The 18,598-nt window shown below is 33.7% G+C and overlaps 1 protein-coding gene across 1 annotated transcript; it reads right to left on the minus strand.

Moving 5' to 3' along the window:
- Window positions 1-1,149: 1,149 nt before the first annotated feature.
- Window positions 1,150-18,180, minus strand: LOC107914747 (probable acyl-activating enzyme 16, chloroplastic). Its single transcript, XM_016843763.2, has 19 exons — window positions 17,803-18,180; window positions 16,511-16,702; window positions 16,125-16,239; window positions 15,180-15,267; window positions 14,393-14,604; window positions 13,886-14,004; window positions 13,280-13,429; window positions 13,003-13,070; window positions 6,679-6,784; window positions 5,531-5,689; window positions 5,272-5,325; window positions 5,108-5,188; window positions 3,988-4,125; window positions 3,246-3,405; window positions 2,560-2,639; window positions 2,298-2,443; window positions 1,905-1,962; window positions 1,722-1,810; window positions 1,150-1,404 (listed from the first exon to the last, which is right to left on the minus strand). Exons 1-19 carry the CDS (start codon window positions 18,055-18,057, stop codon window positions 1,386-1,388), a joined length of 2,289 nt encoding a protein of 762 aa, XP_016699252.1. The 5' UTR covers window positions 18,058-18,180; the 3' UTR covers window positions 1,150-1,385.
- Window positions 18,181-18,598: the final 418 nt, after the last annotated feature.

Genomic DNA, 18,598 nt, shown 5'->3' on the forward strand with positions numbered 1-18,598 from the left:
TTTATTAAACAGATCTAGATTAAAATTCATGATGATTTTTATTTATGTTGACGATTTAAATATTATCAGAACTCCCGTAGAACTTCAAAATGTAGTAAATTGTTGAAAGAGAATTTGAGATGAAAGATCTTGAAAAAAAATACATTTTACTTTACCTTGTAGATCGAATATTTAAAAGATGGGATCCATGTCCATTAATCATCTTCTACAAAAAATATCTTAAATTTTTTTTTACATGGACAAACAACATCCATTAAGTAATCTAGTGGTTGTAAGATCACTACATGTGAATGAAAGCCTCTTTCATTCTAGTGAAAATGATGAACTTGCTCGTCTTGAAATATCATATCTTAGTGTCATAAATGTTAATTATTTGCAGACAACACAAAACTTGTTAGTAAGTTTTAGTTCTTTTCGAATACACAAAAGTTAGAATAGATTAAACATATAGCCATAGATCTCAAATGAACAATTGGAATGAGATTACTTTCTTTAAATGGTTTGAAATCTCAACTAGTTTATTATGTAGATACTGAATATTTATTAAATCTACATAAAGATTAATCGCAAATGAGATATTTATTTGCATGCATAGGCATAATCATAGCACGATGTTCAATAAAATAAATATTATATCAACCTATTAAAATCATACAAAAATAATTGTGATGCATGAAACAAGCTAAGAATATATTTTTTTATTCTATTATCCCAATTCAGAATATCTATAATTTACTTGTAGAGGAAAAGACTTAAACTATCTTATACAAAATAAAAAAAGCATGTATAACTCAATTAAAAGGAGAATATATATATCTACTTCTAAAATTAGAAAAGACTATTTTCATTGGTTTTACTACTACTATAATCAGAGAAAAATGTATTTATTTATCTATTGTTATACAAAATTTACTTCTACACATAACCTCCAAACCTTCAAATTGGAAAATACCCTACACCTTTAAAATAAATAAAAAATAAGTTTAAGTGCGATGGAATCCACAACTTATTTATTACAAAAATAGCAATGTCTCTCATGAAAATTCTATTTAGATATTACGAAATCAACAAATAATCATACCATATATTAAGTACATTTCGCATAAACACCAGTCAGATTATTTAATAATTATAAGATGGCAATAATAATTATAGGATGACAATTAATTTATTATTTTCATTATGTTTTAGCAAGATACATTTAATACATCTTTCTTTCTGTAAAATCTCAGCTTAATCAGTCCACTAATTACAAATTTAACATTTCAGTAGTTCACCATCAATTTGTCTCCGCCAAAGATCACAAAGTGTGTACTAAAGGTAGGTCATTTTGGAACCAAACACCCAGTTCTCATTTCATCTTTATAATCCCCTTGCTATTTGCATCAATTTTGAGAATCCCACCTAGATAGAACACAAAATGAAATCTATTAGACCCATAAAAGTCAAGTAATCAAATCTATGTTGCTCAATGGGTGCAAGTGTCGAATATGAACAAGTATCGGCGGATGTATGTTTAATCTATGTTACGTATTTCAATTTATTTGAAACGTAATTTCCTCACACCCATATATATATATCAAATATAGATGTAGACAGAGGTACTTTGAGAAAAAGAAGAATACTAGAGTTCCCTAAAGTTGCAGAATTGTTTGGGGGAACTTACATAAGAATGGTCATTATAGTCTTCAAGTATATCATATGTTGTAAAAGGAATTTACTTGTACAGATTGGCTATTTCCTCCTTGTATTTCGCTACAACTTGGTCTCTTCTTATTTTCATGGTTGGGGTCATTAAGCCGCTATCAATCTGCAACAAGGTTTTGGATTTATACTTAAAACTCTAACATAATATATGCAGAATTGCAGATCAAGCACATTCATTTCTGACAAGTCTGTCTTACCGTAAAAGGTTCATCCACAACAAGGATTGGTCCGACTTGAAATGAACACTCCGAGGTCCTGCATGTTAAGAATCAAGTCAGACAACAGCCTTTCACTCAAACCCTAACGGTTTGGTGATTTGGTCAGAGGGGCAAGTTGCATTGGTAATAATGGAATCTATATCTACGCACATGCCATCCAACTCTTCAAATTTTTTAAAGTATTTGCGTCCGACAAATTTGGACATTGTTACAATGATACAATCCTCTAAATATATGAAAAACTTATAAAAAGAAAAAAAGAAAAAAAACTGAACATATCATGTTGGACATATAATTGTATCTGACAAAATGACACCAGTAGAGGCTCTTAAATCCTGACAAAAAGATTTAAACTGAATTTGAAAAGGTTACCATTTGCTTAATTCTTCATATAGCAGGCTTGTCATTTTGTCCCTGCCAAGATCTACAGCATCTGGATCTACGATAGAGGATACTTTTGCAGCCTGAAGTACCTCATCTTTGTTCGGGACAATGATAGCTGCAAGGCGTCGTTGGTCCTGGAAGGAAGATGTCAATCAACAATGAGAAGTTCTAAATCAAGTCTAAAATACCTAAATAAAAGAAATGCAAAAGCCACAAGCAAACTTCAGAGAAAGAAAGGTGTCCAACTTGCCTGTCCTACGACCACAATCTGTTGAATGAGACTGCTCCTCATGGCAGCTTCTTCAATCTCTAAAGGTTCAACATTTTCACCTATTTTCTCCAAAGAAATATTTTTAGTTAATAAAGGAAAGTACAGTGAATATGTGTTTAACAGAATTCAGAAAAAGAAAAGACTTCAAAGTACAGTTGCAGCATTGGAGTTCGACTTTGTTAACTTCCACAATGTGCTTATCACATAAAGATAAAAGACACAGCACAATCTCTCAACCTATAATCTCCATGAAAAAACCCATGTCTGACCACATGAATTGAGCCTAGCTGACTTTAATCAGGTATGAAGGATATTGAAATCATGCCATATGCTAAGAAAAGATTTATATCGTTATAATCATATTGAAGGCGGAACTTGAGTATGAGTACAAGGCCCAAGCAGTTAAATCATGGAAGATCTTTGTCAAAATTATAACTCTATAACTACAGGCTTATAGCAAAGAGATAAATGTGGTCTTACACTAAAAGTGAGAGAAGAGTGCATACAGAAAACCATTTGATACTCCTTAACGGAACTAACCTAAAATGATAAGCATATAGGACCTAAATGACCAAATCAAAACCAAAAGGAGATGATTGTTTCAAATTTCTAGTAGGAAGGTCGTGCATGCATTGTTATACAAGCTAAGCAGGATTTAAGTATACCGGAAGAAAGAACAATGGTGTCCTTGGCACGTCCTTCAAGAACTATCACACCTCCACAACGACGACTTCGCCCGGCCAAATGATGAGGTGCAATCCAACCTATATCACCAGTGTCTAGCCAACCATCTTCATCTAGAGCTTGCTTAGTAGCCCAAGGATTCTAATTCAAACCATAACAAAAATACGTTATCCTAGATGTGACAATAACTCATATGCAAGTCACATGACACTGATAAACAATGACAGTTTGATTTGGAATTCGTAGAACAGTATAAGTATTCTATTCTTAATGAATTTTTTCCTTTTTAATCTGACAATAAGGAGCCCTCTCATCCTGAGCAAGATGCAACTTTCCCGCCAGCCCTGCTTAGGATGCTGTCCAATATTGCTATTTTTTTTTTCTTTCTGAAAACAATATTGGTTTTCATTATGCATAATAAGATTTATGCATGCTATTTAAGAGAAGCAACATTTGAGTACCTAATGCAATTGTTTAAACCCAAGCGACATGAACATTTGATCATAGTTTGGGTACTAAATATATAATTAACCCCATATATATATCTCACTCGTTCTGAATCACTATTGACTAATGACTAAATTTCTAGATTTTTTTTTTCTTCTCTTCGTGAAATATAAATAAAGCAGATAGTAATACTAAATCAGGCTGCATGTTGTAAGAGCTGCACAAGAAATATGTTTTCATTGGTTAAATCTTGACAAATTTTGAGTCAATGTTTACCTTATAGTAACCTTTCATCACCTGTGGCCCCCTAACCTTTACAATGCCTCTGGTGCCAGGCGGGAGAACCTCACCAGTTTCGGAATCTACAACTTTGAATTCTGTGTGTTGAATCGGATGCCCAATTGAACCAATAACCTTCAAAAGTCAAATCTAAAAGATTGTCATATAATGGAATACTCTCAAGAGGTAGACACTATTTAGACATAAAGAACAGTACATGAATAAGACAAAGATTACATGAAGACAACCTTAAAAATATGGTAAAATGTAAAATAGCGAGAAGAGTTTATGGTCAAAATGGTTGTTCAACTAAGTACAGAAAATCGGTAAATGATGTGCAGAAGGTTTAGATATTTAGAATTTTGAAAGAGTTACACAGTTGAATAAGACAAAAGATTACATGAAGACAACCTTAAAAATATGGTAAAATGTAAGATAGTGAGAAGAGTTTATGGTCAAAATGGTTGTTCAACTCAGTATAGAAAATCGGTAAATGATGTGCAGAAGGTTTAGATATTTAGAATTTTGAAAGAGTTACACAGTTGAACTAAGTAAGATATATTAACGTGTAACAAGAATAAGACAATGACATAGATTAGTAAGTTAATGTAACTAGGCAATTCAACGATTATGTGTTTAACAAGGTTTTGCAAACCTTCAGAAAATTGAGAAAGAGATGCTTACGAGGTTGCACCAGGAAAATCAAGGTTTTTGTTCTATTTCAAGAATATTATTCTAAATATGTTTTAGACATGGATGCTTCAAAAAAAAATGAGGAGTCAGAGAAACATAAGTTCAGATTATCCAATTAATCCCAGTGCAGCTAAAAAGAAAAAGGTCCAAACCGCTCAACTAAGACTTTAATCCAAAAGCACCCACATAGATCCTTTTCTTTTGATCATAATTGGGTGATTTACATTTCAAATGACCTCATACACGTTTCTTAGACAGTGCTATGGGTTTAGCAAAGTCAGTTGCTAGTGTGCAACTACTAATTCTCTTAGAGAATTTCTTTTTCATTGCTTATGAAAAACCACATGAATATCACAGGTGGCATGGAATAAAGAGAGTAGTATCAATTAAAATTATACCAGAAGAAAAGGTAGAGGTGCCTTACATTACAGTAAGGTCGTCGACAAGCAACGACAGGGGATGATTCTGTTAAACCGTATCCATTCTGCACTGTTACACCAATTGCCTGCATGTATTTGACTCCATAAATTAAGAGATAATGACTACTAATCTTTTGATTCGAAGAGTTAAAATATATTAGCATCTAACCTCAAAAAACTTGTCCAGATGCATAGGCAAACTTCCACCCCCATTTATGCCAGCCTGGAGAATGATTGAAAATAGAATCAACAAAACCCTGAACAGATATACTGGAACTGAACAAACAACAATATAGATTCCTCTTTTTTTTTTTCTCCATCTTTCCTTTTTCTTATTCTTTTTTTAATAGCATAAACAGATTCTAACTGGTTGATAAATAACTGAGAAGAAACTTTGATAACAAGTTTATATAGAGAATAGATCAAACCTTTGATATTCCAATAGCAGAGTGAATTTTTTGATAGACAAGCTTCTTTGCTAACACATGCAATGGCCACAATATTGCAGCAATAATTCTCGCCCATAAACAGTCTAACAAGGATGCAAGATATGAAGGTTGCTCCGTATTCCTTGTTAGGTATAGTCCCTGTTAATGAAGCAAAATCAAAAGCCAAAATTGAGCAGAGACAAGTAACTGAAGAACATTAAAATCCAATGGGTCTTATAGTTAGAGCAGAAAAGGCATTCAGAAGAACTACATCCGTGCACTGAACCTCAGTAAATGTCACATCCAGTACATGATACAAATAGATGATAGTTTTGACTTTCTTTAGTCAGTTTGGTTGTTCCATGGGCTGTTAGACTAGTGACCATATGCTGATATAATACAAGTTGATCTCGATTGGATATGTGAAGACAAGAGCCCAACTGGGTGACATCATCACAAAGACTCTAAATGGAACTCTAGTTGAATATCTCTATAGTGATTAACATTTATGCTCCTACTTTAGGGGGAGTGTTATGTAGATATATCGTGACACTACGAATCAATAGCACATAACCTTCGGGATTGACTCTTAGCTGATTCTTAGGGATTTGATAGATTATTATTATTGTTAATTTATTACCTCTTGTAGCCACTGTAACATGTATAAACAGGCTTAGTCTAAGAGGAATAAGAATGTACAATCTTCCTCTCCATCCATATTTTACTACATAATAACTTTTTCGAAAAACGGTATTGCGTAAATAATAATTTTATTAAAAAGGGAGTGGTCTTTAAGGGTCTCTTTGGTCTTAGTTGAATATATGGCATTAGACCATTGAAAGAATTATGCATATCAGAATAAATGAGCACCTAATTCCCACTTATCCCAAGTTTTAGGGTGTCAGAAGCCTTGGTTGAATATATCGCATCAGAGAACTGAAAGAATTATTGGTATCAAATTAAATGAGCATCTAAATCCCACTTATCCCAAGTTTTTGGGCTTCATAAAACACAATGAAAGCTATTAAAAAGTGAATCTGCATTAGAAGAAGATAAAGCATAAACAAGGAATCTACAGAATTTAACTTTAGTTTCAGAAAGTTGTATGAAGCTAGAAAACATGAGTAAGACTTGCTCAGTATTATCACCTCGTAAATTCTCTTGAATTCCATATATGCCAAGCTGACCTTTATGAATGAAACTGCAATTAATTTACGAATAGTGGAGCTTGTTGAAATCTGCTTTTGAATCCCACTGCAAGGTGATCCAAAAATAAAATAATTAAGGCTGCATTTAGTATCAAATACTTTCCCTACTAAATAAGTTGAACAGAAGACTTTGTACAGTTGTATAATTATCATTTACGCTTTGTTTAATAAAGTGGAAAGAAAATTAGAAAGATAGTGATAAAATTAGAGATGAATACTGAGGAAAACACTCTCTCAATGTATGTATTTCTTAAAAACATGTACAACTATATATACATGTAGCATTGAATCAACTAAGGAAAGAATATCTCTTAATTAGAATCTCTAAACAAAATCAACTGTAATCTCTAGAGATACTATTCAATGCTATCAAATAATCAAAGATTCTCAACACTCCTCCTCAAGTTGGTGCATGGATGTCTTGTATGCCTAACTTGCAAAGAAGATTATGATAAGTCTTACAATTGAGCCCTTTAGTAAAAACATGAGCCAACTGTTTCTGGGATGCTAGATAAGATAGACTTAAGGCACCATTGGCTACTTTTTCCTTGATAAAATGACGATCTATTTCGATGTGCTTGGTTCTATTATGCTGTACTGGATTTTGAGCTATGCTGATAGCTGTCTTGTTGTCACAGTACAAGGTTGATCCATTTTCATTCAGCAACTTTAGCTTTTCCAATATCTTTTGCAGCCATAAAAACTCACAAACACCTTGAGCCATGGCCCTATATTCAGCCTCTGCATTTGATCGAGCCACAACACTTTGTTTCTTGTTCCTTCAAATGACTAAGTTTCCTCCCACAAGAATATAATAACCCGTTGTAGACCTTCTGTCATCAAGAGAGCCAGCCCAATTTGCATCTATAAATACTTCTATCTTGAGATGACTATTTTTTGAGAAGAGAATGCATTTACCCGGTGCATACTTCAAATAGCACAAAATTCACAATACTGCCTGCATATGAGCTTCGGCACCACCGGCAACCTAGGACGTTGGATGTACGGGAGCCTCAAGCAGCATCAGCACCTTTGTGCTTCGATGTGCCGGAGCCTCGAACACCATCGGCAACTTAGAACGTTGGTGGTGCGGGAGCATCGAGCAGCATCGGCATCTTTGTGCTTGGATGTGCGGGAGCTTCAGACACCATCAGCAACCTAGGACGTTTGATGTGTGGGAGTCTCGAGCAGGACCGGCATCTCCGTGCCTTGGATGTTTATAAAGAGGGTATGATCAGCATTACTTTGTCGATAGCTAAACGACACCATGGCCATACTAAATCCGTCAAACCAGGCTCTGGAAGATTGCTTTAATCCATATAGGGCATTTTTTAGTCTACAAACCTTCCCTTCAGTATTTTTATCCTCGAAACCTAGAGGTAGGGGCGTTCAAACTTTGGTTAAAACCGAATTAACCGACTGAACCGATCTAATTCGGTTAATCGGTCGGTTAATCGGCCTAGTTCGATCGGAGATCGGTTAAAAGTTTTTTGAAATTTCGATTAATGGTTAATTCCGTTCGAAATTGAGTAATTAACCGAACTTAATAAATAATATTATATATTATATGTATTAGGCTATTACTAATTCGGTTACTCCGGTCAAATGAACATTATAAATTTTTTTATATGTTTTATACTTGTTTTAACAAAAAAAACATATAAATTTCGGTTTTTTTGGTTAACCGACCGAATTAGCTGAAACATTTCGATTCGGTTAATTTTTTAAAAAAAAAAATCGATTCGATTAATACTAGCTTGGCCCAGTTAACCGATCAGTTAACTGTTTGAACACCCCTACTTAAAGGAACTTTCATATACCCTTCTTTTTCTAGGTCTCCATACACAAAGAAATTCTTTACATCGAACTGCTGTAAGTCCCAATCGAGATTTGTTGCACATGATAAAAGGATCCTAATCATGTTTAATTTAGCAACTGAAGCAAATGTTTCTTAATAATACACTCCATATGTCTGATTGAATCCTCGCGCTACTAATCTAGCTTTGAGGCTTTCAATTGAACCATCAACCTTAACTTGATAGTATACACCCATTTGTAGCCAACCATTTTTTACCCCTCAAGAAGATTAACAAATTCTCGCGTCTCATTTTTTGCTAAAGCCCTCATTTCTTCAATCATAGCCTTCTTCCATCTTGGATTAGTGATAACTTTTCTCCAATCTAGTGGAACAGACATAGAGAACAAAGACAAAACAAAAGCTCTATAGGATGAGGATAAGGAATCATAAGAGACAAAGTCAGAGCTAAGATGTAAACTGCAAGTTCTAACACTTTTTCGTTGGGCAATTGGTAATTCCAACTAAGTAGAAAACGAAAGTAAAGAAGACTCCCAATGAAGAGTCAGGGCATAAAGTAGATAGTATGATGGCATCTTCTTTCTTTTTTTTTTCTAGTGTATGTCCTTAAATCAGGCCAATCTAACAACCGTCCATTAGTCTTCTCTTGAACCAAAATCTCTACTGGAATTAAATTCTCCCTCGGAAGAGTAATAGAATAAGGTGTCATCTCTTCATTGTCAATAACCTCCCCCTAAAGAGATGGTTGTGATGAAGAAAAGTAGGGTTCATCCTCAAGAAATATTACATCCATACTTACATAATACTTTCTGGATGGCGAATGATAACATTTGTAACCCTTCTGTGTGGGAGAGTATCCAACGGAAACACATTTAACTACTCGAGGATCTAGTTTGCTCCCATGTCGAAGATGAATGAAGCAAACACAACCAAAGACCTTCGCTGAAACTAGATAATGCGTCTTGCTCTTTAAGGTTTCCATGAGACTTTTAAAATCAAGGACCCGAAGAGGCATCCAATTAATAAGATAAGCCGCAATCAAAATCGCATCCCCCCAATAAGGTTTTGGGAGATTCATAGTGAATATAAGTGATCTAGCAACCTCCAAAAGATGCCGATTTTTTCTTTCGACAACACCATTCTGAACACTTGTACCTAGACAACTGGTCTGATGCAAAATTCTATATAATTCCAAATAATCATTAAATTTATACTCGGTTCCATTATCAGTTCGCAAAATCTTAACCTTAGCATCAAACTGAGTAGTAATCAATTTATGAAAAGAACGAAAACACGAGAAAACATCACTTTTGGACTTTAATAAAAATACCTATGTCATCCGAGTGTAACAGTCAATAAAAGTAACAAACCAGCGATTACCAAATAAAGAAGTAAGGCGAGCAGGGCCCCAAACATCCAAATGAACAATCTCAAAAGGAACAGTACTTCTATTATTACACAAAGGATAATTGTTTCGTGTATGCTTAGCAAACTCACAGGCATCACAAACTAAAAAGTCTAATTAAGTTCTTGAAAAATAAACTAGGAAACATCTTGGCAAGAGCAGTAACCATTTATGCCACGGAATTATCTCCCGGTTGACATCTTTATTGTCTCCAAATAATGCTTGAGACATGCTAGACAATCAATCCAGAATATATAAGTCATTACACAATCTACCACTACCAATCGTCTTCCCTGTCTGGAAGTCCTAAAAGACACAGTGATCGGGAAATAATTCAAGTTTACAATTTAAGGCTTCAGTGATAGTACTACCGGATAAAAGGTTAACCGGGAATTTAGGGACATGGAGGACAAAGGATAAAGTGATATGGGGAGTACAAACAACAGAACTTATTCTAGAGATGAAGGTAAAGAAGCCATCGGCTAGTTGCACACTATCTTTCGATGGACAAGTAGTATAGTTAAATAGGCTTTTGTTTGACCTTGTCATATGTCTATTTGCACCGGAATCAATAATCCAAGAGTTAGTGGAGCATTTAAAATAGTACCTGATTTCACATGATTAGACTTGACAATTGAGGTAGACTCCAATTGAGACAAGAGGTGTCGAAGATGTTGAATCTCGTCAAGGAAAAACTTTCCGCAAAAGTGGATTTATCCTCTGTTGTCACAAAGTCTGACAAATTTGCCTGAGGCTGAGAATTACCCCTTCGTTTTCCACCACGACCTCGAGTGGGGCGACCATTCAACTTCCAGCACGAACCTTTAGTGTGCCGAGACTTACCACATTAGTCACACGTTAAGTGATCCTTGGCAGACTTACCACCCGATGGACCATCTTGGTTAGCAATGAGGTTAGCTTTCTCCAAAGGTGGATTATAGAGTATAACAACACAACGACTCTCCTCCTGTTGTACATAGAAATATGCCACATAGAGAGAAGGGAACGAAATCTTGCCAAGAACTTGAACCCGAATCTGATCACACTCAGTATTCAACCCAACCAAGAAATCAAAAACATGCTACTTTTCCACCATCTTCTGAAATTTTTAGGCATCCTTGGCACAATTCGCTTAAATATCTTAATAATAATCAAGTTCCTGCCACAACCCACTTAATTCAACAAAATATTGAGAAATCGTTAGTTCCCCCTATTTTATATCATAGGCCTTGTTACGAATCTCAAAAATTTGTGCATCATTCCCTACACGAGAGTAGGTGAGAGCAACAACATTCCAAATCTTTTCCGTAGTATCAAACAACAAATGGGTTTTGGAAATATAGGGTTGCATAGAGTTGATAACCCATGCCATAACGAGAGAGTTCATTGAATCCCAATGACTAAAGATTGAATCAATGAGTTCAGGTTTCAACGGTTTACCAGTGATGTATCCCTGCAAGCCACGAGCCTTGATAAACAAGCAGGACTTTGACCAAGTAAGGTAATTATGTCCATCAAGCTTCACAAGGCTAATTTGCAATGAGGGATTATCGGTTAGAATCACGAACTTCTCGTCCATAGACATAATGATAGAAAAAAACAACTAAACCCCAAAAAAATTTGCTTGCACAATTAGAATAAAAAAAACACCAAATAGATCCCACACAAAAAAAAACTTAGCCAAAACACACCACTTAGAGGAGAATGATCGGAAGAGAGCAGAGAGCACAGCGATAGCAACAGGTGAAGTCCACGCGCGACAAGTGAAACAGAGCTACAGAAGCTTGCGATGGCGCGTGGGGCCCACGCACGGGTCCTCTGGTCACCGGAGTCTAGAGTTTCACCAACAAGTGAATGCCGACTCCAATGGTAGGGGAGGTGAGAGAAAAAAATAAGGCTAGGGTGGAAAGTACAAATTTTGTGGTTTTAGGGTTTTTGGAAAAATCAAATTTTAAATCTGAAAAAAAATCTCAAAAATTGGATAAAAAATCTGATACAATGATGAAATTAAAGATGAATACTCTAATGTATTGAGGAAAAAGCTCTCCCAGAGTATGTATTTCTTAGAAATATGTACAACTATATATACATGCAGCATTGAATTAATTAAGGATAAAAAATCTGATACTATGATGAAATTAAAGATGAATACTCTAATGTATTGAGGAAAAAACTCTCTCAAAGTATATATTTCTTAGAAATATGTACAACAATATATACATGCAACATTGAATCAACTAAGGAAAGAATATCTCTTAATTAGAGTCTCTAAAAAAAATCAACTATAATCTCTAAAGATACTATTCAATGCTATCAAATAATCAAAGATTCTCAACAGATAGAAATTTAAAGTAGAAAGATAGAAACATAAATTTTCTTTTCATAGGTGTACATGGTAAGAAAGATGGAAAAATTGAAAGAAAAAGTTCTGATCAAAAGATTAGAACAAATTTTTCATTAACTGTCGAAGAAAATGAATCAATCTATGCAGTTCTATTCATCTTCATGCTGAATTAGAACAAATTTTTCATAAACTAGAGATGTTTTTTCCAACAATCTTTAGAAGACAACATATACCGATCAACCAAGCTAGTTAAAGAAGAATTATTTAGTTGTGTAACTGAGTGCTATAAAACTGGCTCCTTATACATTGTACATCAACAGAAGTTTTTAAAGCTAATGAGCGATGGCTTCTCAATGTCATAAAAATATGAGATAAAAAGCATCAAGGAAACTTTACGAGAACAATCTAAACTCTGATCAAAAGATTACTTCTTTGAAAGAGTTCTCTTCACAAGATTGTATAATAAGAAAAATTAAATTTGATTTTATAAAATTAAAAAAAAGCATGCAAATTTTTTTCCACAAGATAATGATACCACGATAAAGTTTATCATATTCATGGTATATACTAGAAGACTGAAACTAATGCAACACATGATATTTGCAGTGACAAATATGAATCAATGATTTCATAGAAAAGCATCCCAATTAACTTAGCCGTAGGTGGTTAATCAACATTGAAGAAATCCAAAGGACATACCGATAGAGTGTCTCATACACTAAAGGTACAGAAATCAGGTATTGTGGTTGATAATGTCTCAAATCATCCTACAAAGCAAAACCAAAATATGTAACCAACATATAAATAGGTAATGAACTAATAAGCATGCCATGCAGGGAACCATTATATAATCCAAGCAGAAAAGGGTAGACACTAATATAGCTGTTTTGTCATTCCCCATTTATTTAGAGTGAATTTAAAGAACTTTCATGTTTTTAACGCAAACCTATAATCATATACAACTAATTAAAAATACCTTCAAATTTCTCACGGTTGTATATACTTGCTCAATTCCATGTGTAAATGTGAAATACTCGCAAGCTCGCTCATACACGTGCCAAGTAGGAAGCATGCTTAGAAATCTATCCCCAGCTTCAGTAGGTACAACATCCCACAAATTTTCTATCTGGAAAATAATTCAGACAGGAAATAATATTATATAGCAAATTAAATTAAACAAGATGTTACTTTCAATGAAAAGAAATGAAATAGTCGAATGCTCTCTACTGAAAGTTAAGCCACAAATTCTCAGATTTTGGCATTTGGCATCATGGGTCAATCTAGTTTTCAAACAACCTGGACCTTGACAACCCCTGGATCAACAGGTTAACCTAAGCTTGGAGGACTAAAATAAGTATGACACAAGTTACAAAAAGTGAAATTTCATAAACCAATAGTTAACAACAGAACAATTTCATAGATACATCAGCCATTTTTCTCTATTAACTAATTCTTCCTTAATATGTACTAGCATACTAAATCAGATGATACAAAATGGTGCAGCACTTGATTGAAACTTTGTTCTTATGGTACTTTCCAAAGTAAATACCAAAAAGCTATGTATTGAGTAGTAATCAGTTACCTGGTGTAATAAATTCTTATGTGTAAGCATAACGCCTTTTGGGTTACCAGTGGTTCCGCTTGTATATACAATAGTAGCAATATCATCTGAGCCAATGATTTCATATTTGCAACCTTGTCCTGGGATCACATTTAGCCAATTGCTATAATTCTATCAAGGAAATTGGCAGATAAGCTTATAAGACATGCGATTCATATCATTGATAGTGTCCTTTTCCCCCAATAACATGCTCCTAGTTTCATATCTATAACTGATATATTCATTTTAATTATTAAACATCATAGTTATCAAGTGTCATCATGTACGAAGTGGATATTTACAACTGGATGAAATTTTAGGTAATAAGGATGAAGAACACGGTGGACGTAGATAGAAAAAGTAATGAATACAATTTACACGTTAGGCAACAAATAGTAGAACAACATGGAAAAGAATATGAAAAAACATTATCAAATATCAAGAAGTAAAATACATTATCCGAAACTTGAACATGGTTAATCAACTTACTAGCATCATGAGAATCAATATGAGCAACACGGCTCTCTCTTCCTAACTCTATGATCTCCTTATAACTGAATATAGGCACACCGTGTGTTTCACCACTGGACAGGCATGCTTTCTCCCCCCAAAGTAGAACAAGAAATCTCATGGTTGCCTTGGAAGAAAATGTTCCGGCAAGACGATTGAAAAATTCAGGATTGTCAACAACAAGCCCAACACTGCCAAAACATGTAATATTAATCACAATGAAAGCAGAAAAGTTCAGAAAATGAAACACAACGAACCACATAAAACTTCAAAAAATAAGAACAAAAGATGATCAGAAGATAATAGATTTGTGTGATTTTGCTTATATGCCAGTGTGTGTTATGCATACATGAGAAATGATTAACTGCTAATGAGAATAATTGTTACTTCATTGAAACATCTTCTCTCACGATGATATGCAGATAATATTAAATTATCAAATTAACAGTAGAAAATCCTAATCACCGCCATTTAAGGGATAAATCCCATCGGAGGAAGGCTCTAAGAGACATCCATGTAGATGTAAACTGAATGCAAATTGATACATGAGTGCCCGAGAAACACAAGATAGGAAGTATATATAGGATGAAATTGAAATGAAGCCTACTGATAATTATATCCAATTTAAGCAAAACACAAAATTTCAAGACATCTTTTGATAAGATAACATGAAAACTAGAGAAGTTCACTTGAAACATGACAATTCAAGTTTACTTTTCTTAAAGAAAAACTGAAGTATTTTATAAACGCACTTATGTAGTCAAACCTTTCCGAATGATTATATATATGTAAAAGCTCTTCCACAGCTGATCTTGACCCCCTGACAACATTAATTGCTCCCATTGCCATTATACCTTGGTCAATTAATGCACCCAAATTATTCAAATTTCAGAAATTTAACTAGTAATAAGGTAAATAATGAAAGATAAAAGAGTTCCTGCATACTGTACTCATAGCAGTTTAACAATATAATAATGAATAGCCTCACTACTTCCATAACAAAAATAAAAAAGTTTCAAATTGATGTCTATAGGAAAATCTGTTACCTCCCACAAGATAAAATCAGATCATAAAACCAGACACACGCCTTGATGGTTATAACTTAAAGAATGCAAAACACACAAGAAAGTTCCAATTTTATTCAGTAAAAGAACACTTAAGTGAACCTGGTATTTTAGTATAAAACATCACAGATAAAACTGAATTTGGTGATGCTACAAGGCTCAAGCATAAGTCACCTAGTTCTAAAAATAGATAGCGCAAATTCATGGGGGCTGATAGGTTGTTTGGGTTTTGAATTGATTGGAAGTGGAATATCTAGAAATGAAATAGAAGATGTATGGCCAGGTCTTAGTGAAAAAAAGAACGTACGGGAGCATAGCTGCATGAGCTTTAACAGATATGCATAATTATTGCTTGAATACAAATGCCCAGTTTATCCCCTTGATTCAATTGCACACGAGATTTATGTGCCTCTACAGCAACAGATTTATGTGCCTCCGATTCAAAGCAAATAAAGGAATCTATCTAAAGCAGAGTCCTGCTATCAAAAACATAAAATATTGAATCCTTTTAACATAATAATACAAGTATTTTAACCCAGCGATGAAATTATTAGATTATATATGCTAACACAAGTACACAACCAAGGAGCCCTGTTTTTTTAGCCTTGGACTTAAGCAGTTAATGGAAAATCACAAATTATACACACCTTGATCTGCAACAAGCCATCGGCATGAATTATCAGCAAAAAGTGCAACCTTTTCTTCTGGGTTAACTCCAATAACCCTTAAACCTTCAGTGAAGTCCAATATTTCCTGCTCCAACTGCAGTATGGAAGGAGTTGAAAATAAGGCAATCGAAAAGATATAATGACTGCAAAACAGGAAACAATAGAATGGAAATTGGAAACTGGAAAAGCAACATTTTCTATTAACTAAAAATAAACTTAGAGACAATACGAAAACAAATTATGAAAGAAATAAGTATTCAAATATTATTTTAACAAATTATGTAACGGGATTCTCTTTATCTATTTCAATATATACACTAATTAGTTCTTTAATAACTTGATATAGAAGAAAAGAAGTAAATTACCTGTTTATAAGTCATGGTAGAAGGTGGATCATGATATGGATCCAGCACTGCTACACGATCACCATGCTTTTCTGCTGAAGACCTCCAAATGTCGGGGACTGCTTTCCATTCATCAGAGGCAAGTGCACCATTACTTGGCAGTGATGCTTCTTCTAGTAAAGGTGAACATCTTCTAATTTGGCCCTCCTGTGTCTGACAGATAAATATAACATGGATAGATGGTAAGAACACCATCTAACTCCGTAGGAACAAGTATGAAAGACTAAAAGGTTCACAACATATATTTCAAAAGCTTTAGAAAAAGGTATTTTGACATCCATTTTGAAAAAATAAATAAACAAAATAAAATTGCAATACCATCAGAAAGCTCGGTTAAGAATGAGTATGGTACAGGATCTACATGAAATTGAAAATATTAAAGTTTCAAGGAGCAAAAGTTAAATCAGGTAAAGCCGACAAGGAGCAGACCTATTGACAGCAATGATGCATAAAAATAGCCAATTCAAATTACAAGTGAATGCAATGGCATGATCTACATGGTGTTCCAGTAAAAATGAAATACTAAACCATCTATAATGGAATGCAAGCAATGCCCCTACTAACTAGGAATACTGCAGCATCAATACTGTAATACCTACAAGGAGAAGGAAAAACTTGTTTTTCAACAGAGCAAGGCAAGCAAATCTTAAGATACCTTTTGGTAGTTACTTTTGGTAAAAGAACTTGAAGACAAAAGCAAACTAAGAATTTGAGAAACAAAAATGAGAATTGTGGGAAACAAAATCCATGATTTTACTTCTATATTATTATTCCATATATTGGCAGTAGAGTTTTTGGACTCCAGAGGTGGTTTATATGAATATCTCATATGCAGAACAGTTATAGTAGATTTAGAGTTGGATTTTATTCATTTTAATGAATTAGAACTTTGATTTCTAATGCTAGTTTTTCATTTACCTTAAAAGGCTAATAAATAGTTAAAGGGAAACCAATAAAAGGAAGCCTTAATAACAAATAAAAGCCAGTAAGGACCATTTGACAGGCTGACACTCTCTCAAGGGGTGATGTCTAGGATTGGTGACTTTAACTTTAGCTAACTTTAGCTAAATCCAAACTCAGAAGCATGAAGTCCATTCAAACAGGATCCAAGAACAGAAGTGATTCAAACCAAAAAACAAAGAGCCGAGCTGAGCTGAATACATCCAAAACCATATGTTGACACAATTCTATATCATCTGCTATGATCCCAACAATAATTCAGTAAAAATTAAAAGAGTTATAAAAAAGCGTACCTTGGATTCACAAAAAACTCGAGATTTAGATGGTGAGGAGACCCGGAACCTGAGTCCAGGAAGCTTGGAGACCAAAATTCTGGGGCAGTGTAACTTGGAAGGAGAGAAAAGAAAGTGAAGAGAGTGGTTATAATAATCAAATGAAGAGGTGGAGGACAACAACGTTGCCATTCTCGTTTCACAAGAACAATAATAGCAATTCCAGGAGGCAGAAGAAGAAGGTGGTTTTATGGGATTTATCGAAGTTCCCAACATTTTTTGATATTTAAAAACTAAACGTACATAGAAAGACAGAGAACAGAAAAGGCAAAAAAGTAATGGTGTAGTTGTCAGGATTGAAAGATGGGATCCTTTAGACGCCCAACACTGAGCTTTTCCTTATTTTCCTGGAAAATGATTTTATACGTAAAATATTTTTATTATTTCACAAATTTTCAAAAAACTATTTTTTAAAATTTACTTTTAATAAAATAACTATAAATATATTTATTATAAAATATTATAATAATATTTACTTTTTTACCATCAAAATTTATTTTATAGTAAATATCATATATAAACTCAATAATAAATTAAAACTTAATTTAAATTATATATATAAGGGTGAATAGTAACACATTAGAGTGGATTATATAATTAAAATATTCATATTTTATACTATAAAAATTTATTATTAAATATTTATAAATTGTAAAATAAATTTATTATTAAATATTTATATAAATATTTTTAATAATAAATTAAGAATATTATTTAAAATTTATTAAAATAATAAATTATACTAGATATATTAATA

The sequence above is a fragment of the Gossypium hirsutum genome, chromosome D10 (genome assembly GCF_007990345.1).
Source record: "Gossypium hirsutum isolate 1008001.06 chromosome D10, Gossypium_hirsutum_v2.1, whole genome shotgun sequence".
In the NCBI taxonomy this organism is placed as follows: Eukaryota; Viridiplantae; Streptophyta; class Magnoliopsida; order Malvales; family Malvaceae; genus Gossypium; species Gossypium hirsutum.